Below are 27,211 nucleotides of genomic sequence, written 5' to 3'. Positions count from 1 at the left end.
TGACACCTGGTATGAGTTGAATTATGTCCCCCTAAAATTCACATTTTAAAACCCTAACCCTAGCACCTCAGAATGTGATTGTTTTTGGAGATTGTTGTTGCTCAGTTGCTCAGTCGTGTCCAACTCTCTGTGACGCCATGGACTGCAGCATGCCAGGGATCCCTGTCCTTCACCATCTCCCAGAGTTTGCTCAAATTCATGTCCAGTGAGCTAATGATGCCATTCAACCATCTTATCCTCTGCTGCCTCCATCTTCTCTTGCCCTCAGTCTTTCCCAGCATCAGGGTCTTTCCCAATGAGTCAGCTCTTTGTATCGGGTGGCCAAAGTATTAGAGCATCAGCATCAGTCCTTCCAATGAATATTCAGGCTTTCTTTCTTTTAGGATTGACTGGTTTGGCCTCCTTTAAGTCCAAGGAACCCTTAAGAGTACTCTACAGCACCACAATTGTTGTAGAGTTAGTCAGTCATACTCTTTGTGACCCCATAGACTGCAGCACCCCATCCTTCCCTGTCCATAACCAACTCCCAGAGTTTACCCAAATTCATGTGCATTGAGTTAGTGATGCCATCCAACCATCTCATCCTCTGTCGTCCCCTTCTCCTACTGCCTTCAATCTTTCCCAGCATCAGGATCTTTTCAAATGTGTCAGTTCTTCACATCAGGTGTCCAAAGGATGGGAGCTTTAGCATCTGTGCTTCCAATGAATATTCAGGGTTGAGTTCCTTTAGAATTGACTGGATTGGTCTCCTTGCAGTCCAAGGCACTCAAGAGCTTTCTCAACACACAGTTCAAAAACATCAATTCTTTGGCATGTTCATTGGAAGGACTGATGTTGAAGCTGAAACTCCAATACTTTGGCCACCTGATGAGAAGAACTGACTCATTGGAAAAGACCCTGATGCTGGGAAAGATTGAAGGCAGGAGGAGAGGGGGACAACAGAGGATGAGATGGTTGGATGGCATCACCGACTCAATGGACATGGGTTTGGGTGAACTCCAGGAGTTAGTGATGGACAGGGAAGCCTGGCATGCTGGGATCTCCATGGGGTCACAAAGAGTCAGATAGGACTGAGCAACTGAACTGAACTGAACTTGCTTTATGGTCCAATTCTCACATCCATACATGACTAGTAGAAAAACCATAGCTTTGACCAAACAGACCTTTGTCGGTTAAGTAATGTTTCTGCTTTTTAATATGCTGTCTAGTTTGGTCATAGCTTTTCTTCCAAGGAACAAGTGTCTTTTAATTTCATGGCTGCAGTCACCATCTGCAGTGATTTTGGAGCCCAAGAAAATAAAGTCTTTCACTGTTTCCATTGTTTCCCCATCTATTTGCCATGAAGTAATGGGACCTGATGCCAAGATCTTAGTTTTTTGAATGTTGAGTTTTAAGCCAGCTTTTTCATTCTCCTCTTTCACTTTCATCAAGAGTCTCTTGGGTTCCTCTTCACTTTCTGCCATAAGAGTGGTGTCATCTGCATATCTGAGGTTATTGATATTTCTCCTGGAAATCTAGATTCTGGCTTGTGCTTCTTCCAGCCCAGCATTTAACATGATGTCCTCTGCATATAAGTTAAATAAGCAGGGTGACAATATAAAACACCACAATAGGGTCTTTCAAAAGGTAGTTAAACTAAAATAACATCATTAGGGTGGATCCTAATCCAATCTAACTGATATCTTTATAGGAAGAGATTAGGACATAATCAGGAACAGAGGGATGGCCACGTGAAGACACAGAGAGAAGGCTGTCCTCTACAAGCCAAGGAGAAAAGCCGTGGTAGGAACCCATCCTGCCAGCACCTTGGTCCTGGATTTCCAACCACCAGAACTTTAAGGAAATAAATTTCTGTTGTTTAAGCCTCCTCCTCTGCGATACTTTGTAATGGTAGGCCTAGTAAGCTAACACAACGCCCAGTTTACAGGACTGAGCCAAAGATCAGAGCATGCAAAACACGGATGGTGGACAGCTGTTTTCCTTTGAGTTACTTTTCATACAAAGACTCTTTCAAACTTTGAGAAGATTATGTGTGTTTAGTGGGGGGCAGGGATGAGCAAGGTAACCCATGCACAGAATGGTCATACCCTTTCTGGTTAAATATCTTCAGAGACAGCACACTCACTTCTGATGATGTAGCCTTCCAGAGCTGAGCAGATTCCAGTGTTAGAGAGTCCTTTATTAGTCTAAGTTATACTGATTCTCTTTATCTCTCTTCTGCTAGAACATGAAATAAGTGAGATAGTTGAATGTAACAAGAGGAACCCCAGAGTTTATTTTCTTGAGGTTAAAGGAGATCTGATCTTTAATGGAATCTCATGTGTGTGTGCTCAGCTATATCCAACTCTTTGGGACCACATGGGCTGCAGCCTGCCAGGCTCCTCTGTCTGTGGGATTTTTCAAGAATCCTGGAACGGGTGGTCATTTCCTTCTCCAGGGGATCTTCCTGACCCAGGGACTGAACCCACATCTATTGCACCTCCTGCATTTGGCAGGTGGATTCTTTACCGCTATGCCACATGGGAAGACTTCTACTGGTGGTTAGCAGGTGATGTGATTCCAAATTCTTCCACATGTCTCTTTGTCTCCTCTGAAGGACACAACCTTCTCATTTAAACAATAGGATCCCAGGATCTACCTTTTGTGACTATTTTGGTGGTACTTTTGCACTTCCTTATCAGACCTCACAAGATTCCTCAAGATAGAAAAGATACTCTTTAATTAGCTTAATATTTTATCTAAGTTGCGTTTATCCCCTGGTCATATCTAACAGAGGTTCTATTTACAATCTTGCCAAATACTGAAGAATCAATCAACAGGACCCAAGTTTGCTTTTGCAAAAGAGGCTCTTTGAAGGAGATTTCCTTTTGAAAGTTTGCGTTTGCATTTACTTGCAGGCCACATCCATCTTTCAATCTCTCCAGAGGACCCCTGCCAGAATATCGGCTTACACAAGCTTCCTAGAGGTTTTAGGATGTTACTTTTTCTGCCCTTCTGATAGATGAACACTTAAAAAAAAATTGAAGAAAGTGTTTCAACTAGAAATCACACAACTCGCCATTGCCAAATTACAGCAACTCATCCTAAAACTAATAATGACACAGCATGAATGGGAGCCAACACTTATGAAGACCCTACTAGCATCAGACACGGTCAAACCCTTTAAATTTCTTACCTGTAAGCATCAAAATAAACTGATGAGGGCATATGACAATCTGATCTATGGTAAAGTATATTCCTGAAGCAAGAATTAACTTATATCTAACAGGTAAATAAATAGGGAGGGAATACTGTCTGCACTGTGAAGAAGAGGGGTGTGGGTCACATGAGATTTTTTTCTCCTGTACATGAAACTTCGCACCATCCAGTAATAATAGCTAAACTTCCAGTAACCTAGCTGTGGATCCCAGCAAGGAGGGGAAGAAAAGAGTCTTGTAACCTTGACACCTGTTTTCTGTTTTGACTCAGTTTCACCACCAGCTCTTTCATGGAAGGGCTGATTCCGTGGTTTTTCTGATCTTGATACTTTCTGTACTTAAGCTTTTCTTCCATCCCACTTCTAGCAAAATATTTTACCTTATGTTACAGGTAAAGAACTGTAGTTTATGGTTACATGCTTTTACCTGTTAACACTGAAACCTTTATTTATATATTTTGAGGGGTCTGCTTGGAAAGTTACCTGCCTTTTGAGCTGTTTGCTCTTCTGTTTATGCTATTTTGGTCATACAGCTTGTTATTTTTAGTGTGTAATTATTGTGCAGAATGCAGGATTTTTCAGGAGCATGTGTATCACATTCGAGCAGGATTTGAAAGATGAGGGAGCTGATGCTTCTAAACGTTAGGTCACATTCACAGAGCTGCACCGCTGAGAAGTTGATGGAGCTTGATTTAAGCCAAGTCCCTCTGATTCTCCGGAGGCCACACTCTCTCCTGTAACTGTCACGACTAAAGTCACCTAAGGGTGAGGTGACTCTTGCCTGTCTTGTGTTCTCAGCTTAGAAGGCATGGGATTTGCAAAACAGTAGCTTTGAAATTATTTGGAATTAGTCCATTTCTCTGGAGTCCCAGATCAAATTGTGAGGAAAAAGTATGTTACCAAAGTATGTTATGTAAAACATGTAGGCTGCAAAGATTTTAGCAGAAAAAAATCAAAATAAACATCAGATGATGTGTACTTTTCACACCTTTCCTCTCCCCAGATGTTGAATTTACAAGAAACAATGAAAACGTAGAAAGTGTGCTGTGAGCAGGGCCTGGTACATAAAAGATGCACAATAAAATGGCACCTAGTGTTTGCATCTAAGGGATTCGACTGACATTTAATTTTTGTAACATAAGGAAAATGAACATCATTAGTCAGAATCCCCCACCTTCTGTCTCGGCCTACTCAGTAAAAACTACCTCCCACAATACAGATTTCTTTATTTTAATGGCAAAAATTATCCATTTAAGCCTCCTCTCAATACTGTGACCTCCTTTGTGGAGGAAGCAAAATAACCTCAGGGTGCGTTGGGACTCCCTAAATTCAGGACAGTTTCTCTGTCTTACAGGAGATTATTGTCTCAACGTTGTAATTCGTTTGCCTACTTTTGCATTTTATGTGTAAATGGAGTCAACCTACCTGTGTTTGTCTATATCTGGTGCCCTCGTTCTCAACGAGTCTCCATGTGAACAGGTGCGCGCCTTGAGATTACGGTCCAGCGAGAAGTGACACTTAGCCCTAAACCAGCTGTTGCTCCTGGTGCTGTGCTCAGTCGCTCAGCTGTGTCTGCTGCTTGGCAACCCCATGGACTCTAGTCCGCCAGGCTCCTCTGTCCATTGGATTCTCTAGGCAAGAACACTGGAGTGGGTTGCCATACCCTCCTCGGGGGGATCTTCCTGGCTCAGCGATGGAATCTGAGTCTCTTGCATCTCCTACATTGGCAGGCAGGTTCTTAACCACTGTGCCACCTGGAAAGCTCCCTGCTGGTGGTTAGTGGTACCAAATCCTGGTTTCACTTTTTTGCCCCTTTTCACTCTGGGGACATTCTGCTCATTCCATCTCAAGGACTCAGTTTCCCTGTCTCTACACACGATCAATACCTCTTCCCCTGAAGCATTCTTTGTGTATTACGTAAGTGACAGGACCTGCCATGTTCTTTCATCTGTGAACACAATGATGCCTCTGTAAATGATCTTTATTTAGAGGGACCTGACTGTAACAGAGGGACCCTGTGGCATGGTTTGCAGGCCTCACCACATCATCGAATCACTCGCTGTTTCCCCAAATGATGGTACAGACAGAAGGGAACAGGGTCACCTGTTTGCCTGGGATGTTTCTCTTGACGAGTGACATGGACACATGTCCACACCAAAAAATTAATGTTCTTATCACAACAGACTCCGCTAGCAGGAACAAGTTGTTACCTGCCAGCACGGACACAGATGGCAGAGGAGGGTCACCACGGGGGTGGGGTGACCTCAACGGAGTCTATCTCAGCACACACTCCACGGGAAGAGGGATGCGATGAATCTCTCTTGCTCCACAGGGATCCGGGGTGGTGCAGGCATGGAAAGTCCAGCTGCCCATGCAGTGCTGCCCCCAAGACAAATGCCCCAAATCAAAAGCTGTACTGAATACCTGCCACTTCCTTGCCTTAAAATACACAGCAGGTCTCCTCTGAGGACCAATCCCTTACCCAAGAGGTGAAGGCTAGCAAACACCTTTAGAGTCACTGTGAGTGGTTTCTGGGAAATGTACATGGGGCATCCTGAACCACACACCGAGAGCCTCACAGGCTGACAGCTAATGGATGGGGAACCTGGTCAAGGTTATTCACCTCCATTACTGGACACCGCCGCCCTTTCCAAAAACCCCTGCTCTTCTTTCTTCTGGCCTTCCTCGGCCTGCTCAGTGTGGACTAGACCCTGGGTGGCTCCTTCCTGCCCTCTTATGACCTTATGTCTTATTATATTAGACCCAATCAGTCCTGCTAAACAAAATGATAGTAGCTCAGTTTATTGGGAGCCTATTGTGACTCAGAAGTTATAGTGGTTGCTTTATCATTAAAGTCTCTTAACAAGCTCCATGAAAAAGATGCTATCATCCTCATTCAACAGATGAGAAAACCAAGGCTCAGTGATGAAGCCAGGATTAAGGTTCAAAAGTGCATTCTTTACTTATGAAACTATTACCTATTAACGGGCATGTACTTTGTGCTAACGACTGTGTTGGGTGTCAGGAATCAGCTCCCCACCCTGGTGGTGCTCATATCCCATTTGAGCTGACCTTCTATCTGTCCCTGAACCTCTGCATTGACAGTAGGTGCCAAGGTTAATATGTTCTGCCTCCCTCCTGTCATACTTGCTTCCAACCGGCACCATCTGGGCAACCAGGAACTTCTCCCAGAGGACTTAACTCTAATAAGAGGAATACCAGGCTTCAATTTAATCCAGAGGCTTATGAAATATTAGTTGGAAGGGGCCTTGGAAGTAATTTAATCCACTGTTTTGTTTTGGTTTTCCTAAACTTTCCTTCCCTGAACCACTGAGGTTTCTCAGAAGCCCTCAGGGAACCCTAGGGTAAGTTCCGTGCTGGGGGTGGGATGTAACAAAGCGGGGGCTGGTGGGGCTGGGCCAATGAGCAGCAGCCCCCTCAGACACATCCCCTCCTACACATTCTCTGCTTTGAGAGGCAGAGTCCTGCTCTTTCTTCTTTGCTTCCTGTCTAAGGTGTCCATGATTGCCTTCTTTGAAATAAGCTCCCTCCTCGTCACCAGCAACAACAAAAACTGACATAACCTGATATAGTCCTGAGTTCTGCTGATGCTACTGCTGAGGCCCAGAGTCCTCAAGTGCCCTGAACAAGGTGTTTAGCAACAGAGCTGGGAGCCTCAACCCTCCAACAGCAGCACTTCTACTGTGGAACCCTGATTCAAACAGAAGAAGGTCTAAAGGAGTCTTCACCAACCCTCAAATCACACTGGGTGTGAGATAACTTTTGCACATGGTAGCCTTCCAGGAGCCAGAGAGCTGACTCTCTTGAGCTGGCTCTCCTGAGCTAGCTCATTCCATCAGTCAATTGGCCAATCACAACAGGAGCCACAGGAACAAGACTCCATCCAGTGGATGAAGTGGAGACAGATTGCCTGCAATGTCTTCCTTCTCCTTGAGAAGGATCAGAAACACCTAAAAAGTTTGGCTGTAGACCCAGAGGTGGCAAGAATACACAGAAGAACTATACAAAAAAGATCTGTATGACACAGATAACCATGGTGGTGTGATCACTCACCTAGAGCCAGATATCCTGGAGTGTGAAGTCAAGTGGGCCTCACGAAGCTACATTATGAAAAAAAACTGGTGGAGGTGATGGAATTCCAGCTAAGCTATTTCAAAGTTATTAAAGATGATGTTGTTAAAGTGCTGCACTCAATATGCCAGCAAATTTGGAAAACTCAGCAGTGGCCACAGGACTGGAAAAAGGTCAGTTTTCATTCTAATCCCAGAGAAAGGCAAGGCCAAAGAATGTTCAAACTACTGCACAGTTGTACTCATCTCATATGCTAGCAAAGTAATGCTCAAAATTCCCCAAGCTAGGCTTCAACAGTACAGGAACTGAGAACTTCCAGATGTTCAAGCTGGATTTAGAAAAGGCAGAGGAATCAGAGATCAAATTGCCAAAAATCAAAAAGCAAGACAATTCCAGAAAAACATCTACTTCTGCTTCATTGACTACACTAAAGCCTTTGACTGTGTGGATCACAACAAACTGAAAAATTCTTAAAGAGATGGGAATACCAGACCACCTTACCTGCCTTCTGAGAAATCTGTATGCAGGTCAAGAAGCAACAGTTAGAACCAGACATGGGAAAAGGGACTGAGAAAGGAGTATTTCAAGGCTGTATATTGTCACCTGGCTTATTTAACTTCTGTTCAGAGTTAGGACATGCTAAATGCTGGACTGGATGAAGGACAAGCTGGAATCAAGATTGCCAGGAGAAGTATCAATAACCTCAGATATGCAGATGACACCACCCTTAGGGCAGAAAGAAAAGAGAAACCAAAGAGACTCTTGATGAAGGTGAAAGATGAGAGTGAAAAAGCTGGCTTAAAACTCAACATTGAAAAAACTAAGATCATGCATCCACTCCCAACACTTCATGGCAAATAGTTGGGAAAACAGTGGAAACAATGAGAGACTATTTTTTGGGGCCCCAAGATCATTGAAGATGGTGACTGCAGCCATGAAATTAAGACATTTGCTCCTTGAAAGAAGATCTATGGCCAACCTAGACAGCATATTAGAAAGCAGAGACATTACTTTACCAACACAGGTCCATCTAGTCAAGCTATGGTTTTTCCAGTAGTCATGTATGGATGTGAGAGTTGGACCATAAAGAAAGCTGAGTGCCAAAGAATTGATGCTTTTGAACTGTGATGTTGGAGAAGACTCTTGAGAGTCCCTTGGACTGCAAGGAGATCAAACCAGTCAGTCCTAAAGGAAATCAGTTCTGAATCTTCATTGGAAGGACTGATACTAAAGCTGAAGCTCCAATACTTTGGCCACCAGAATGGAAGAACTGACTCATTTGAAAAGACCCTGATACTGGGAAAGATTGAAGGCGAGAGGAGAAGGGGACGACAGAGGATGAGATATTTGGATGGCATAACTGACTTGATGGACATGCGTTTGAGCAAGTTACAGGAGTTGGTGATGGACTGGGAAGCCTGGCGTGCTGCAGTCCATTACCTTGCAAAGAGTCAGACGTGACTGAGGAACTGAACTGAGACCCAGAGTCAATAAAGCTGAAAAAAATGAAGCCTGAAAATTTCTGGATTAGCTAATTTCCCCCCCTCACAGCACCTGACTTTGCATTCAACAATATTTGAACATATACCAAAAGCCAATAATGGTGCCTCATTGCTTTTTTAATCCTTACACCTCTGTGAGGCAGAGAGTGTACATACCTTCAATAGAACTGGAGACTGGGGCTCAGAGAGGTAATGTCTTGACTTGATGGATCTTAGCATCACATGTCATAGACTTCAAACCCTCATTTTTTTTATTGTCAAGTGCTACCCTGGCATTAAAACACACATACACACACAGAACTGAGATCTAAGAAGGCAACATTTTTGGACAGAGTTTGTAGCTCTTATAGTGTCTTTGTTGTAGGGTGATACATCCAGATATGGACAAGTGCTGGAATGTTCCTTAAAATAAGCAGCAGATGGCACAGTGGTAAAGAATCTGCCTGCCAATGTAGGAGATGCAAGAGACACAGGTTCAATGCGTGGGTCAGGAAGATCCTTTGAGAAGCAAATGGTAACCCACTCCAGTATTCTTGCCTGGAGAATGCCATGGGCAGAGGAGCCTGGTGGGCTATCATCCATGGGTTTGCAAAGAGTCACATATGGCCATGCAATTGAGCACGATACTGTTCAGTTTCAAGGTGTGCACATTTCTTGCTGCAAAGAATGACACCATGTGTGGAGAGAGGAAAAGATGATACAGCTCTTGAATACATTAGGGGGAAAAGGATAGGAAATAATCCTCCACAATCTTCTAGGAAAGCCTATTCTTGACGCCACAATGTAGAGTCATCTAGGGAGGCATTGTCTGGCTCCAGCTAAGGTGGTCTGGAGGATCACCTCTATAAGCGATCCTTTCTAAAAGGATGTTCTCTATAAGTCTGTTGAAGAAGAATGCCTTGGGACCTTCCTGCTAGTCCAGTGGCTAAGACTCCATACTTTCCACACAGGGAGTGTAGGTTCGATCCCTCGCTGGGGAACTCAGAAAAGATCCCACATGCCTCTTGGTGTGATAAAAAAAAAACGAAGAAGAAGAATGCCTTGAATAATATCACTGCCCTGTGGGGGTAACAAGGCAGTGTTGCTGGCAGTTCATGGATGCTCCAGTCCTGGGGGGGCAGATACATGCCATTCATGTTCAGCACAGACAGGAACACCACCTGCCAAAGCTGCCTATCCTGGAAAAGCCTGTGTGTGTGTGTGTGTGTGTATGTGTGTGTGTGTATGTGTGTGTGTGTATGTGTGTGTGTGTGTGTTACATCTTGTTAACTCTTTGTCACTGGATCCAAGAGATGACAGGTCCTCTGCTACATGACATTGTCTACACCAGATGTGACTTCCCATCCTTTAGTAAGTCAAATCTTATACATCACTTCTACTGGAGAGGCTTCACCAGCCCCTGGAGCAAAGATTGCCCATCTCTCTTACATGTTCCCTTATCACTCTGTCCTTCCCTCATCACTCGGTCCTTCCCTCATCGTTAGGCTTGACACAATATAACGTGACTCTCTGGCTTCTGCTGTGCATGTTACTGGCTCCACTTCCCACCATAAAGTGGTAAGTTGAATGAGAATCAAGTTTATGTGCCATATTCAAGATACATCGCCAGCCATCACTATAATCTGTGGACTAAAGTAAACAACTAGTAACTTTTTACTGAGTTAATGAATGAGTGAATAAGCAGACCTCAGGTGTATATGGTAAGCTGAAATATTTTAGCATCATTACAGATGGACTGGGGAAAAAGGGGCATGATAAGAATATAATGTATTCGTTAACTATGCCTTATGTGTGTCTTTATAATGTGCCCTTCCTATAGGTGAGACAGAGTGATGCGGGTGGGTTCCTCCATGGCTCTAGTCCTTAGTTCATCAGCCCTGATCTCATTGTCTGTACTTTCCTTTCTTTGCTGAAGGTTCCATCTGGCCATCAGAGCCCACTTTGCCCATGTGGACCACAGCTCAGAAGGGCCTGTTCAGTGCCCCAGAAACAGCACCCAGCCAACACCCACGAGGTCTGGGAGAATCAACATCTCAGCTCGTTTCCTCTGCGTGGGATAGAGTGGATGGATCCTGTCCAGTTGCTGCCCGTGATGGTGAGTTGTTGTCCCACTCTTCTCCAGCTCACTTCCCCACTCTCCTCCAGGGGTTTCCCAGGATGGCAACCTAATTAAACTGTGTTTGTACTATGTTCATGCTTTCACACAAGCAGAGAAAAGGTAAGTGAGCAGTGCATTTTGTGGGCAGCCCCTACACCACGACTGAAGCTCTGTTCTTGTCCTAAAGGTTGAATAGAAACTCAAATTGTGGCGTGGTGAGAGGTGCCTTTGACAAAATGTCACTGGGAAGAGTAGATGGAGTGAATGTGAAAAGGGGGAATGGATTAGGAACCTGGGAAAACAGCCCAGAGCACACACAACCTGGGCCTGCTCATCTAACGTAGCCTCATTTTCACTTTCTCCTCAATAATGTGCACAGGTGTGAACGTGTAAACACACACATTTAAATCAAGTCTCATTTTGGAAGATGCCTGTTCTTCACTATCAGGCTAACACATACTTGGATGCAGTCTGTCTCAGACAGGGGAGCACCCTTCCTGCATTTCATAAGCAGTATCCCCTACTTTCCATTGCCCAGAGAGAGACACTCCTGTCTCATCTGGGACAACTAGGTGATATGTGAGTTAGCTCTTCTCTGCCCTCCCCTAACTCATAGCCACTTCTGGCCCTTTGCTGCAAAAAATAAAAGTAAAAAATAAAAGGACATTAGCAAATGCATAATTGGAAAAATAAGCGCAATATTTAAAAATTGCCAAATGCTTCCCTTGAGGCTCAGGACAAAAGCTGTCTCATTCTGAAAGTGAAAAAGTGAAAGCATTAGTTTCTCAGTCATGTCTGACTCTTTACAACGCCGTGGACTGTAGCCTGCCAGGCTTCTCTGTCCATGGGATTTCCCAGGCAAGAACACTGGAGTGGGTAATCATTCCCTTCTTCAGGGGATCTTCCCAAATCAGGGACTGAACCCTCCTCTTAATGAGCTTCTCTGGTTCTTTTACTATGACCTCAGATGGTCTGGTGATGAGATTTTTGAGGTTATCAAACTGCGATCTAATCTGGAATGAAGAATGTTAACATCTTCCATTGTTGGAGGCTTTAGTGCTGTAAAGAGTTTAATGATACTGTCATGTTTATACCTTGACTGGGAACCTGGACCCTTGTTGTTGTTGTTGAGTGCTAAATCATGTCCAATTTTTTGTGACCCCATGGATCGCAATGCTCCATGCATCCCTGTCTTTCACCATCTCCCAGAGCTTACTCAAACTCATGTCCATTGAATCATAGGTGATGCTATCTAATCATGTCATCCCCTGCCACCCTCTTCTCCTTCTGTCCTCAATCTTTCCCAGTATCAAGGTCTTTTTCCAATGAACTGATTCTTTGCATCAGGTGGCCAAAGTATTGGAGCTTCAGCTTCAGCATCAGTCTTTCCAATGAATATTCAGGGTTGATTTCCTTAGGGTTGACTGGTTTGATCTGCTTGCAGTCCAAGGGACCCTCAAGAGTCTTCTGGGAACCTGGGCTCTGCCCCAAGGCTATTCTACTGTTTCTTGGCTCCTCCTCCCTTGTCTCTGCATTCCCTCCCTTCCCTGATCAGCAATTCTTTCTTTAAAAGGCTTCAGTGCCCCAGAGTCTTGCAGGGTCCTGCCTAGTTTCAGAACTCTCAACTTAATGAACTATTGGGAATTCCTATTTACATGGCTGTCAAACCCTTGAAACCTAACATGTACAAAGTTAAGCTTGGTAGTAGTGATATCAATATCGTGCGATATCATGGTGGTAAATAACATGACTTTAAAACTCCAGTTGTCTGAGTTTGAATCATGACCACATACTAGCTGTGAGACATTGGGCAAGTTATTTAACTCCTTTGTTACTGAGTGTTCAAACATGTGATACATGTAAATATAGATCACAAAGAAGACTGAACACCGAAGAATTGACGCTTTCAAATTATGGTGCTGGAGAAGACTCCTGAAATTCCCTTAGATGGCAAGGACATCAAACCAGTCAGTCCTAAAGGAAATCAACTCTGAATATTCATTGGAAGAAGTGATACTGAAGCTGAAGCTGCAAAGCTCTGGCCATCTTATGCAAAGAGCCTACTCATTGGAAAAAACCCTGATGCTGGGAAAGATTAAAGGCCAAAGGAGAAGGGCGGCAGAGGATGAGAAGGCTAGATAGCATCACCAACTCAATAGACATGAATTTGAGCAAACTCCAGGAGCTAGTATAGGACACGGGAGCCTGGCGCACTGCAGTCTGTGGGGTCACAAAGAGTCAGACATGACTTAGTGACTGAACAGCAGTGAAGAAATTTAGCACAAGGAGTGTTTAGAAACAATCCTGGCATAGAACGAGTACCTGCTTAACCTGCTTAGAGCTGGCTGTTAGTCAAAGCTCTTTCTATCCTCTTGAAGAGAAGAAATCCATACAAAGAGAAGCATTTGAAAATCAATTCACTGGGAACTTTAGGGTTGCACTTTTGTTTGAAGTTTTGTCCTGTTATTTAAAGAGTGTGGGACACACCCTCATCTTCTTCACCTCTGAATCATGAATGATAAAGCACATGGAGTTGTTTGGAAGTTTAGAAATAATAATATAGAAAATGTGGTACAAAAATACCTACTCAATGTGGGCAAACTCTCTTCTCCTCGAGCTCCCATAAAGATTGAATGGCAACAATGTGCATTTCTTACCGGAGGAACCAAGAGATAAGAACTGGATCACTGACCCAACCTGTGAAAGGGCAGCCAGGTCAAGGAAGAAATCACAAAACCCCATCAGAGACTTACACGGGGAAGAACAGGAGTGGGCTAGGGAGAGTGCCGTGGACAGACCCACACAGAGAGGAGACTCACAAATTCTTGTGGTGGAAAGTTATGAAAGGCAGAAGCCAGGAGTTCAGGACGTTGCTGGAGGCTGCTCTTGCTGGACCACAGGGAGGGTCCACTCCAGAAAGCTCCCCAGTGGGCTCAGAAGCAAGACCAGAGACTCGGGCACACCATGTGCCTGGCAGAGTCAGCAGGAGCCGGCGCCTGGCACATTTTCTGTTCCAGAAAGCGCTCCAAGCCAAGAGAGAGTGGATTAGGAGGATTTAAAGTACAAAAAGTAAAACAAGCTGGGGTTTTTTTTTAGACAATCATTCTCAAAGACAGTGAGTGAAATTTGTGTCACTTTAAATAAGGGATATGTCAGCAGGAAAAATAAAGAGGAAGAAGAAAGATTCTCCGTGCTTCTCCTTGTAGTACAGCAAGACAACAAACAGAGCGGCTTGCCAACTACAGCCTCACCCAACCCTCTTTTGCCCATAAGCTATGCTTCCTGCATTTTTTTCTGTGACTCACTCCCACTGCCTGACGACGATTACCCATTTCCTCAAGACTTCTCCAGTTTTCTTCCTCCCCTGGAGGAAGCCAGCAGCTCCCTGTCGATGACTCCTCTCTGTTAGTGCCAAGTCCACTAAGTATCTCCAAGGGGGCTCAAGAGGAAAGTGTAACATTCTGTATAAAGGTGAATAGCTACTTTTATTCTGGAAGAAAGTCTCACTTCTGGGGTGAAAAAGACACAAAGCATTGGACAAAGCATTGGAGTATAAAATAACACCATGCGAAGTTTGTAAAACACCTCTTTATTTTTAAATTAATTTTTATTGGAGTCTAGTTGGAGAAGGCAATGGCACCCCATTCCAGTACTCTCGCTTGGAGAATCCCAGGGACGGAGGAGCCTGGTGGGCTGCAGTCCATGGGGTCCCGAAGAGTCAGACACGACTGAGCGGCTTCACTTTCACTTTTCACTTTCATGCATTGGAGAAGGAAATGGCAATCCACTCCAGTGTTCTTGCCTGGAGAATCCCAGGGATGGGGGAGCCTGGTGGGCTGCTGTCTATGGGGTCGCACAGAGTCGGACATGACTGAAGCAACTTAGCAGCAGCAGCAGCCCAGCAGTTGATGTACAATGTTGAGTTAACTTCTACTGCAGAGCAAAGTGAATCAGCTATGTGTATATATATATACACACATATATTCCCTCTTTATTTTTTTTTAAATTTCCATTCCATTTAGGTCACCATAGAGCATTTATAAAGAGCATTTACACTCATGACTTTATTTAACAAATGAACCCTACATATGGGAAGTGGGGTGTGAATTAACTCGATCGCATCAAGAAGGGGAGTTGAGAAGTGTTTTTTTGACCTTTCTAGAATTACTCTGTCAATGATGGAGAAAAGGACTGTTTATGGTCACAGAGGGTGAAGGCCATCTTCAGGAGTGCTGGCTGCACCCACTGCTATCTTCTCTGAATCACTGCCTGCCCCTGGCCATCTCCAGACTGGACCACTGGTAGCTGTGGTTTTACTCAGTAGTCCTGCTCTCTGGTCAGTGTCCCATGAACCAGGTGTGCACACCTGAATCGAGCTCTGTAGGTGTGCAGGGCAAAGGTCAAGGGCTAGAAGGAGTTCTGACAGTTCTACAGCTACTCTTGGATTTTGAATTTACATATTTAAACAAAGTTTAAAGCACATCAGTATCTGCATTCCCCCCTGAAACAAGGTGAAGACTTCAAGGCCTTTTAATTCACTGTGAATCCTACTCATTTCCCCTAAATACCCAGATATTATCCAATATTTTATTTCTAACTCAATCTTATGCACAAAAGATTAACTGTAACAGTATCATGAGTATTATTATATACAGTCACTTTTGCTTTAGCATTCCCAGTGTGTATTGCCAATGTGCTTAATAATCATTACTTATTTCTTCTCTCTTCTTCTGACTTAATTTTCCTACTAAAGTATCTCTTATACTGAAAGTATAGGAGGAAATCTGTGGTTAGAATTCTCTCAGTGTTTAAATACCTGAAAATCTGTTTGCTGAATCTGACAAAGATTATGTCGTCTGTCAGTAATAGAATGTCCCTAAAAATAAAGGCATAAACTAATCAGAGTTTTGGTTTTCTCATTCATTAATAAAGTCAGAATCAGGCTGATGATCACTTGTATGAAAGCCCCCACAATACAGGTACCCAGTTTCTTGCTACACTTCTGTTTCGGTGACCTGCAGATCACTTCATAGTCACAATATGGTTGCTGGAGCTCCAGCCTTGTCTAAGTTTGAGGCAGAACCCATGGAAAAGGCAGAAAGCAAAAACAACACATCTTTCGATTCCACCCTTCCAAACAAATTACAGCTATTGCATCAGGTTCTAGATGCACGTTAGCCATTAACACTTCAAACATCGCTTTCCTACCGTGTTCTCTGTGCTTTCCACCTAGTCTTCCAATAGAGGAATTTGAAACTTCTCTGTTTTCAAACTGAGTTTTTGCATTTCCTATTAATCTTTCTGAAAGACATACTTGTAGCATTTCTCTATCTCCCAGCTGTCTGATTCTCCTGTTTTCTGTGTCAAGCATACTGTTTTACTTGGTTGCTGAAATTAAAAATAAAATTTTCAATGATTGTATTTTTGATACCTAAGTTTCTTAATTGGTTTTTAATTTAAAAAAAATTAAAAATAAACAACCTTAACTTTTCCTACATTTTTTTTTCTTGTCATTTCTGGCTTTATGGGTGATATTCCTTTATACCTTTGAAGATATTAAATATTTTTACTGTTAATTACCCTACAGACTTCTCAAATTTATGTGGTTTCATAGAGTCAATTTCTCCCAACTTTTAATCCATAGACTGTAATCTGTACTGTTGTATGTTTTGTAATTCTCAGGTTCTCGGTCATTTCCCATGGACATTATGTTCAGTGGGCATTCTCTTCCCTGCGGAGCCTGAGGCATGGAGGTAAAGTTTTGGGTTTGCCTCTTCCCACACACTACAGGGGCTTCCCTTGTGGCTCAGCTGGTGAAGAATCCACCTGCAAGGTGGGAGACCTGGGTCTGATCCCTGGGTTGGGAAGATCCCCTGGAGAAGGGAAAGGCTACCCACTCCAGGATTCTGGCCTGGAGAATTCCAAGGACTTTATAGTCCATGCGGTCACAAAGAGTCGGACATGACTGAGTCACTTCACTTCACTTCATATACTACAGAGTTCATTGGCTATAAACTAATCCAGGGTGTCCTGAGTTAGGTCTCTGGACTCCATGTTTCTCTATTTGAATTCCGTACCCACCACTATGTACCTTTGGGAATCTCACCTGTCCCATCAGTTCCTGTTTTCACCATGACTTGGGGCAGCAAGCATCCAACTGGTCAGTTGAGATGGTCTCATCCCAGGTCACAGGACAGGCAGTTCTTCTCTGTGTGCCTACTTTCTTCTTGCTGCTTTTAGGTTTCTGCCCTAGATTCTCATACCTAGAGGCAGGGTGGTGTCCAGTGAGCCAGCTTATAAGTGAACTGGGGCCATATTCTTCAATTTGGACCACAAGTTCAGGACTCTGAGTTTCTTCTTCATTTCTGGCCCCTGAATATTTTCTTTCCAGCTTTGGAGCTTAGCAAAATACTGGTTAGATAATTTCTATGTGTAATCTAATATTTCCATGTGTTCAGAGCAGTTAGGATGGTATCAATATGCTTCTCGAGCCATCTTGACCATAAATCAAGAAACTGCAATCTATAGGGGAAAGAGTTGTAAAGAGGGTTGAGAAACACTATTTGCTTAGGGCTTGTTGCTTAGATGGAGAATGTGTAACTTGAAGGCTTCACGATTGCCTTCAGGTTGAGCTGTAAAGGAAAATGGATGGAGCACATGTGTTGAGTGGGGTCAGATCAGGAAGGGGAGTATGCTAGGATCCCAAGAGCTTTCCAACTACTGTTTCCAGTCTCCTCTATAGACATACTATACTTTCTGTGCTTGATTCCATAAGGTAAACCATTATCTTCTCTGTGCATGTGTGTGTGTGGGGGGCACACACGTATGCTCAGTCTCTAAGTCCTGTCTGACTCTTTGAGACCCCATGGACTGTAGCCCACCAGGTTCCTCTGTCCGTAAGATTCTTCAGGCAAGAAGACTGGAATGGGTTGCCATTTCCTCTTCCAGAGGATCTTCCCAACCCAGGTATTGAACCTGTGTCTCCTGGGTTTCCTGAATTGGCAGGCAGAATCTTTACCACGGAGCCACTAGGAAAGCCCTGCATATGTGTTTGCAAAAATCCACTGGAGTGGTTTTCTACACGTGCATCTAAAAGTGTTCTATCAAAATGTGGAATTCAACCTCAGACCCACCAAAAGCCCAACTCTACTTTTCCAATTGCCTCTGAGAGGGAATTGGCTGGTTTGATCAACAGTAGAGGTTTCTATAAGTCATTTCAAGAAAGTGAAAATGAAGTTGCTCAGTCGTGTCCAACTCTCTGCAACCCCATGGACTATATAGTCCATGGAATTCTCCAGGTCAGAATAGTGGAGTGGGTAGCCTTTTCTTTCTCCAGGAGATCTTCCCTACCCAGAGATTGAACCCAGGTCTCTTGCATTGCAGAAGATTTTACTTTTCACCTTACTTTCAGAGGTTTGTATAGGTGATTTCAAAAAGCACAGTTGAAATTAAAACATTTCAATAAACCATACAGTGGAGTCTCCTTAGTTAATTTCTGTGTGTCATCATAGAGTTCCTGAAACCAGTCAGAGCACTTGCTTTGGAAATGGGCAGGTTTCATCGTATCTTTCTTGTTGAGTAAACCTAAGCCAGTAAGTTCAACTTACAAACTTTCAAATTTTGTAATTATGAATAGTAAGGATATTTTCATGGGAGCTCAGTGGTAAAGAATCTGCCTGCAATGCAGGAGATGTGGGTTCAATCCCTGGGTCAGGAAGATGTCCTGGAGAAGGAAATGGCAACCCACTGAAGTATTCTTGCCTGGAGAATCCCATGGACAGAGGATCCTGGCGGGCTACAGTCCATGGGGTCGCAAAGAGTCGGACATGACTTAGCAACTAAACAACAGCAACAAGGGCTATTTTCAAGGCTAAAAGCATGAAAGTAGTTGACTAGAACAAAGCATCTTTTAATAAATGTGTGTTCTCTCATCCTGTCCTTACCCTATGAAGAGCAGGTGCCCGAGGAAGAAAGAACCAGTGTTGCCCTGGTGAGGAAACTCTCTTAGAGGAAGGCTCTGGTGTCACATTTGGGCAGGCGGCCAAGGGGGCATGTGTGCACTTGGAGAAATGTCCATGTCCAATCTTCAGCTGTTCTTGGAAGAGATCTCCATGGCTGAAGCCTGCTGTCTGATCAGTATCAGGAGAAGTAAATTATCACTGCATGTTTTTCTCCTTGGAGGTAAAATGCCTTATGAGCGAGGCAGGCAATGTGTTCACATGAAGATGGTCGTTAGGTTCTCTTGATTGTGTTGTTGCTTCTCTCCAACTTGGCCTGACTTCACCAGCTGGTGTTCAGAGCCCACAGACGTGACACAGCCCTCACCCTACATACATGATTTACAGAGGGGCAGATAGGGCTTCCCTGGTGGCTCAGATGGTAAAGAATCTGCCTGCAATGCAGGAGACCTAGCAGATGTGAGTTCGATACCTAGGTCAGGCAGATCCTTTGAAGAAGGGAAAGGCAACACACTCCAGTATTCTTGCCTGAAAAATTCAATGGGCAGAGGATCCTGGTGGGCTACAGTCCAAGGGGCCACAAAGAGCAGAACACAACTGAGTGTACTCACACACACAATGTTCTTAAGACACGAATCTCTAGCATTTCTAACATGTCTGCACTTCTGGAAGCAGACAATGTACATAAGTTCTGGTGAGCATTCCTGTTCTCAAAATAAATGTGAGCTGTTATTTATTGCAAAAAATACCAAGACTCATTTTTTAATATAACACGTAACATAATAATTCCTGGAAACGGTTCCCCTGTGGTGAAATAATGAAAAGTAAGTGAAAAGAGCTGCAAATGTCGCTTCCGAGCAAGAGATTAAAGTACTCCTCTCCTTGGGTTTGCTTCACATGTTTGAATAATAGAATTCGTTGGTTGGCCTCACACTGTAAATTACAAACCCAGCCACTGTGGACGCGGGTGGGTGCCCTTGGGCTGTGGTGTGTGCAGGTCATGCCATCAGGACAGGGCATTCTTGGGAGAAGCCCGTTTTGAAGCATTTATTTTGCCAGAATCTGAGGACCCTGATTTATTAATGAGACTATTTATAAAAGAGCTTTCTATTCTAATTATTTATTTGGTTTTACTCCTTTCTATGGAAATTTAGTAGTTCTGGGAGAACTTAAAGAGCCTGACATACAAGAAACTTCCTGGAAAGATGGTACTGATGGTCCTGTTTGCAGTAGCAAAGGAGATGTAGACATGAGAAGAGACTTTTGGACACAGTGGGGGGTGATTTGAGATAGTAGCATTGAAGTGTGTGCGTTACTATAAGCAAAATATATAGATAGCAGGAATTTGCTCTACGATGCAGGGAACCCAAATCCAGTGCTCTGTGACAGCCTAGATGGGTAGGAGGGAGTGGGAGGTGGGAGGGAGGGTCAAGAAGGAGAGGGCATAGGAACACCTATGGCTGATTTATGTCAATGTATGGCAGAAACCAACACAATACTGTAAAGTGATTATCCTCCAGTTAAAAATGAAATAAAATTTTTAAAAAGAGGAGAAACTTCCATCATGGAAAATATGCACTTAGGTGGCAGTTCTTTTACAAGTTTGCAAAGGTGGCTTATGCAATAATTATATAAAATAATTTCAAGAAGTGGATTTTTTTTTTTTTTTTTTTTTTTGCAGCAACCACGGACTGGGAATTGGAGCATTCTGGGTTCCATGTGGACTCACTGCTTTGAGTAGGACAGCTTTGACACTTTTAGAAGCCTCATTTTTTTTTAACTTGTGAAGTAGGCAGAAGGGATGTCAGCCCTACTCTGAGGATCAAATGAGGTCATGAGAAATATGAAAGCACTTCACAAATGTAGAAAGGTCGTCCAGCTGCCATCATCATTACAAAGCAAGCTAGTCTTACAAAGTATCAAATGATAATGTATTGCTTTTTGCCTTCTCTTCTAAAAAAAATGAAATATCTGTCTTAGATGAGTGAAACTTGTCACTATCAATTGCATAAAATACAGAATCTCCAGTTAGCATCCGGAATCGTGGACTTGTTAGCATTTGTCAAGATTGAAAAGATAAGATCATTTATTTCACCCTCTCTGTTTTGAAGCTCAGTGGCAAAGATTTCCAGGGGAAAACTAAGTGGGAAGTCCTTGAGGGCATGAGTTTGTATAAAGAGTCTGAGCCTTAATAAGTGTTCTCTGTGTGTGTGTGTGTGTCTATGCTTTCTAGGGTAGAATATCCAATTCCATTAGACTACCACTTGTGAAGTCAGAAAAACAAGATGGTGGCCATGGTGGCCGGAGGACCTGGGGCTGGAAAGTGAGGAGGGTGATGATGTCTATCAAAGAGTTCAGCCTTTTGCAGCTGAAACAGGGCCTTTTCAGCAAGACTGTCTGTGTCAGTACTTTTGTAAAACTTATTATGGACCATTGGTGTCTTTGTGTTCTGCCACTGATCTTTGGCCTCACACTTTTTAAGAAAATGCTGGCAGACCTCAGCAGTACTAAAGGAACCAAGGTAAGATGGTGTGTGTCCTCAAGCTGGGATTCTCCCTGATGGCGCTGAGTCTTCTCCCCCGAAAAGCTGTCGCTGAGGTGGTGTAGAAACCAGGGGCCCAGGAGTTTGACTCCTTGTGACTTACTGATCCATTTGCCTTGCTACAGTGCAGAACTTTCATCCAGTGCTTTTCTTCCTGCCCAAACTGCAGAGCTCTGGGCTTTGTTTGATCAGAGCTGGAGGGGAGGGTTGAGCCTGCATTGGAGGGGCTGTTTCTGAGCGACCTGGCACACACAATAACCTGTCCTTCGGCCGATGGGGCTCTCCGATAAGGGCCACCTGATATGTCTTAATGGATGCAATGCCTCCTCTTGGGGGCATGCACATTCCTTAGATGTCTGGCTCCAACCTGACAGCCTTTTGAACTTCCTATATTCTGAAAGCCCATTACTTGACTTAATAAGTTGGGGGAGATTTGAAGGCTGTCCTTGCCAAGGTTTTTTCAGACATGTCGAAAGGGGAAGATGTGGTTTGCAAGAAAGGATTTTTCAAAATTATCTCTGCAAATGATCAACTTGCTCAAGTCTCTCCTTGACCCTGTGACACACCCCCTCCGCATGCATTCTGGTCTCAAAAGAAGGGTTTGAACAAGCTGTCTCCCGCTTGTCACACCCCGATTGCCTATCAAATATCTTCCCCAAAGCTTTCCTATTGGCCCCACAAAACTGATTTTTGTGGGCTCTGTGGATTAGTTGTCCATCCTACTGAACCACTGTTGCCCTTATCTTGAACTTTCTGCTATATTTGACTCTGATAACCACCCCCACATTCTTGGGACTCTTTCCTGAGCTTTTATTTTCACATGATTTTCTATTTTTCTTAGTATTTATTTTCCTTCACAGGTCGAATTCTCCAGAAGCAGATTTTGACATGAAGTCCAGGGTGAAAGGTATTTATCAGGATCAATACCAAATGTGCTGGGGAAGGGGGCATTGATGTAGGTATAGCAATGCCTTAGGTAGCCTGAGGCTCTCTCGGGAGAGTATCACCCATCAGAGTGACCATGTCAAGAAATGGGCAGGTCTTTATTCCCACCTAGCTCAGCCAAGGATGCTGTGTTCCTGGGAAGGACATGACCTCAGGCAGACCTGTTCTTTATGGTGGGAAAGATGCTGAAGGAGCTGGCTGCTGGCTGCTGTTTAGAGAGCAAACTCCCTGCCACTGGGTGGCAAGTTCAGGCTTAAAAGGGAGCCTGATTGAGGTAGCCCTCGTTGCCCCATTTTCTTTCATATGTCCCTTTGCACCAGGTAGTCACACATACCCCTAAGAATGATAGAAGCAGTGGACAGTCTCCCCAGAAGAAAGACACACATCTGCCCGCTGGTAAATACATTGCTAACAATTTGGAAGGGTTCATAAGTGTTCCAAAATCCACCAAAAGTTCCTCGATATGGATGCACTTAATTATGGTCAAGCTGCCATTATATTTGATTCTTCTCACTATACTTCAATTCACATCCACATATATCCCTAGGAAAATTCCAGAATTCAAACACCTCTGGGTCCTTTCTCCTGCATAATTTTATTTAAGTCTTACCACCCACCTCCATGTTGGGTACTGAAGATGTTATTTACAAGCTAGGGAACCAAGGTCCTGGTCACACTGATACTCAGTGGTTGAGGTCAGTTATAGCAAAAAAAAAAAAAAAAGTTTTGTTTGCTTCTATGGCTCATGTCTCTTCCACTTTATCTTCTTTCCTCAAAGAGGTTTTCAACTCTCAAGGAGCTTGTAAATTAAAAGGGGCGTGGGAGACAAGAAAAGTACACAAATAAACACAGTGCAAGGACAAAGAGATAAGTGTTGTAATATAGACAGGGACACGGTTTGTATGAGAAGGAACATCCCCTTAGGTTCATTAAAAGTGTGATAATTTTCCCCATCAGAGTCCATGCGAGAATAGTCGACAGAGATAATTAAATGGTCTTTTTGCTTATAAGCTGTCGACATTTCCATAGCAGACATTTCTAGACTTTAGCTGGCTATTAAGAAAATATTTATGAGGCATTCCTTCAGCCCATATGACATCAATAATTATCTTTATATAATAACAAATCACACACTTTTCATATGTAAGCCTACCTATCTTCTAAGAATTCGCAGATGCGAGAGTGGGATGTAATCAAGAGCACACTGCACTATAAAGCCACAGAGAAGCGGGCAATAGCTGTACCGCAGAGGGAACCTGACATTTTTGTTGCCTCTCACCGTCTCTGACACAAACTCATTTAAAATGGCTTTAATTATAAATGTATATTATGCAGGCAGCAATGTGTTGGTTATACAGTATATGATATACTTAGTTTTCCATGTTTTTAATGACAGTTAGCCAACATTTCCTTTATGAAATTTCTAATCCATTAAACAATTCCCTGCTGTTTGGCCAGAGACTGAAGTGATAGGCCCATAAGAGATAGCCAGTAAATAGTAAATGAATTAGTCAGTGAGTTAGTATAAAAATGAGTGGGCAGATTCCTTGTTGCCAAATCCTTGAGCCTTCTCTAAGATCTCATCCCACTGGGTAATTTTTTTCTTCTACATTTATATCTGTTGACAAGGATGCAGCTGCCTCTTCTTTCATTCTTAACTTGGTCCGGATGCCAAAAATTTCACCTCTGGTGCAGAATAGATTGGAGACAGAGTTTTAGGCGAAGTAGAAAAGACTAGCTTTATTCCTTTGCCAGCCAAAGGGGGATGCAATGGGCTCATACCCCTCAAAACTGTGTGTCCCAACCTGAGAAAAGTGAGGAGTTTTATAATAATTGTTCAAGGGTGAAGTTTCTGGTAAGCATTCGGGTGTGTGCAGAGCCTGTACTCCTTTAATTTGGCCTCTGGTGATCATCTCTCTCTCTCTTTTTAAAATTTTTATTGGCCTATAGTTGCTTTACAGTGTTGGGTTAGTATCTGCTGCACAGCAAGGTGGATCAGCCATACATGTACATCTATCTTCTCTTTTCTTGGATTTCTTCCCATTTGAAGATATGCTAGAATCAATAGTAAATGTGTGTCATTTCTGATCTCCCAATTCATCCCACCCCCTCTCTTCCTCCTGGTGTCTGTAAGTTTGGTCTCTGTGCCTGTGTCTCCATTTTTACCACTGAGCCACTAGTGTGACCCCTTCAGAACATTAACAACAACCTAAACCTTCAGCTATTTGATGAGCACTCACTATGTGCCAGCTCCTGTGCAAAACTCAGGAGCTACAAAAATGAATAAGGTATCAGTCTTGTGGGGAGGCATGACCACAGAGGAGAAAAAGGAATAGCTTTGAAATCGGAGAGAGATGAATTTATACACTAGCTTTGTAGGTTGAGCTGAAATAACTTGTCCAAATCACATAACCCTTCTCAGTCTCAGTTTCCCCCTAAGTAAAATAAGAATAGTGATATTTGTTGTTCAGGGTCTTGGGGATGCAGAAGTAGATAAAGACCACCCAAAGGAAAACAATCAGAGGCTGCTGATTTAGAGCTTCTTACAGAAGAGTCAGATACCATCACCTGCGTTTGGCAGAGCCTCAAGTGGCAGGGGAAGAGGAAGCTTGATTGGAGTTACAAATGAAGGCTTCAGTCATGCTCTGATTGGAGGCTATTGGCTTAGGGATGCCACAGGTAGCTGACTAGGAATAGATTTTTATTTGATTTCTTTGAGGAGTATCTTCGGCTTTCTATGGTTGGTTATGAGTTGGAAGGCAGAGACAGGAGGTAGGAAAACTGGTCATGGTTGACCAAATTCTAACCAATTGTTCTAACCAAGTTCTGGACCAAATTGCTGCAGAGGTTGCAGTTTGGTTTCCAAGGCTGGTTCCTGCAGAGGTTGTGGGTCAAAGTTTTGTTGTCATATATGGTTTGGGCATTGCCCATTTGTATAGTCAGTATCTCAGGGAGACAGACAAGGACAGAGACATTCACAGAGTAAACTTACTGTGTGAAAATTATTATTATGTGATTCCATCAGAGAAGAAAGAAGCAAGAGTTAACCTGGAGGTACCAAGTCCTCTGAGAGCACAAAGAAGGAAGTTAATAGCTCTGCTTACGGGTGTGAAGGATTTAGCATTTTTTGTTGTTGTTGTTAGGTCTTTGGATGATAAGGAAGACTAGACAAGCAGCTAAGGAAAAGCCCTGCAGAATGAGGACGCATTATGGCTGAGGACAGAGGGGAAGGCAAGAAGCAGGAAAGCATATTGGTGGTGGTTTGACCCCAGGTGCTCCAGAGCAAGCATGGAAAAGCCAAGTGGAAGAGAAGACAGTCAGACTAACTGTGGGTGAATGAGCTTCAAATGCAAACTCGGACTTGGCTGATATCAGGGAGAAGTGGATGCCAACAAAATGATCCCAGCCTAAACCAAGAAAGACCGATTCAAGGCAAGAGTAACAGTAGAGAGGAGTCCATCCTTTTCCTATAACCTGCAAAGTATCCGTTGTTCAGAGCCCAGGCCTGTTGGTCAGTGAAGCACATTGTCTGGATTTCTTAGGTTGCATTCTGGGGCCTTTAATACTCAGTGGACGGATTCTGAGAGACTAAGCTGCCTTAACACTCTGCACTGCCAGAGAACCATGGTATGAAGGAATCGTTTCTCTTCTTCCAAATGGGTTCTGTGAATTGCAGAAACAGAACTTTTCATTTAAATTTTTGTTGACTTACTGTTTAAGCAGGAAGTAGTTCATTTGCAAAGAACAGAATACATCCATGTGAGGGGCAGTAGATAGGGCACCAGGACAAAACCAGGTATCGCATGGGTTCCAAAGAAAATGTACACAAGTATCTACAATTGAGGCGGAGGTCAAGGATCCATCTGCAATTTTACAGCCCCACTAGGCATTCATGAGTCAACCATTAGGGCACCAAGCTCCATGGGAAGGAGGACCTCCCAACTTTGCCTTGTATATGACCTTGGTCATGAGCCATTTATCTAGATCCCTTCATTCTCCACCCATTAAACCACTGGTTAGTTCTTCAGTTTTTTACTTGGTGATTCCATAAAAACAGTAGACTATTTGTGAACCTCTATGATATGACACCAAACTCAATAAGGAACTTTCTGAGGATGAATTAGGGAAAAGGTGTGGGTTGGAGGATCATACTACCAAATGTCATCCATCCAAGCAACAATTTTCCAAGATGATATAATTCCATTAAGGCTTATGTGTAGGTCATTCTCATGTGCAAATTTATTCTTGGAAGTGTGAATATTGGCACACCTATAAATTAGATTTCTAAGGACAACATAGTGGGATGTTTTGCAAGATCATGTCACCTCTTGAAGACCCACTGGCTGCAGCCTCCCCTGGTGGTCCTGTGATTGTGGACCCCATCCTTGAGCATGGCACCTCTCTTGTATCACCCAGATTGTAGCATTTTTGGATTCTGACCTGCCTCCTCTCCTAGCCCGTGAACATCTCAAATGAATTCACCCTTTCCTTTAACAAATATCTGTTGAGCTGTTGTAGGTGCCATAAGAGGTGATACAACCCCACCTCTATGGAGTTTATATCATAATTGGGAGGGGTGGTGGTGGTAGGGAGATAAATGATAAACAAATGTATAAACAAAACAATATGAGAGAGAGGTCAGTGCTCCTGAGGAAAGTTACTTTAGACAGAATGAGCAGGACCTCTCTGAGAAGACAGCTTGTATGACATGAGAGAAAGGAGCCAGTAGTGGGAAGAGGAGTCTGAAGACCATCCACGCAGAGGAAACAGCTAATGGAGAGGCCCCGAGTCACTAAATGCATGAGGGAGGAGAAGGGGCTGGAGGATAAAGACCACCAGCCCACCGGCAATGGGGGCCTGATTTAAAAGGAGCTCAAA

General features: G+C 43.5%; 1 protein-coding gene across 1 annotated transcript in view; it reads left to right on the top strand.

The window, feature by feature from the left end:
- LOC145529302 (uncharacterized) overlaps nt 1-26,360 on the top strand; it is an 85,339-nt gene extending 58,979 nt beyond the window's left edge. Inside the window, exons 3-5 of the mRNA XM_081549420.1 lie at nt 10,706-10,885; nt 22,249-22,295; nt 25,477-26,360. Of these exons, the coding sequence (XP_081405546.1) occupies nt 10,706-10,885; nt 22,249-22,275 (207 nt within the window). The 3' untranslated portion in view covers nt 22,276-22,295; nt 25,477-26,360. The remainder of the gene's footprint in view (nt 1-10,705; nt 10,886-22,248; nt 22,296-25,476) is intronic.
- Nucleotides 26,361-27,211: the final 851 nt, after the last annotated feature.

This window comes from Giraffa tippelskirchi, chromosome 12 (genome assembly GCF_054371585.1).
Source record: "Giraffa tippelskirchi isolate mGirTip1 chromosome 12, T2T-mGirTip1v1.2.pri, whole genome shotgun sequence".
Classification (NCBI taxonomy): domain Eukaryota; kingdom Metazoa; phylum Chordata; class Mammalia; order Artiodactyla; family Giraffidae; genus Giraffa; species Giraffa tippelskirchi.
The sequence above is the reverse complement of the archived record's forward strand: the minus strand, read 5'-3'. Positions and strand labels throughout refer to the sequence as shown.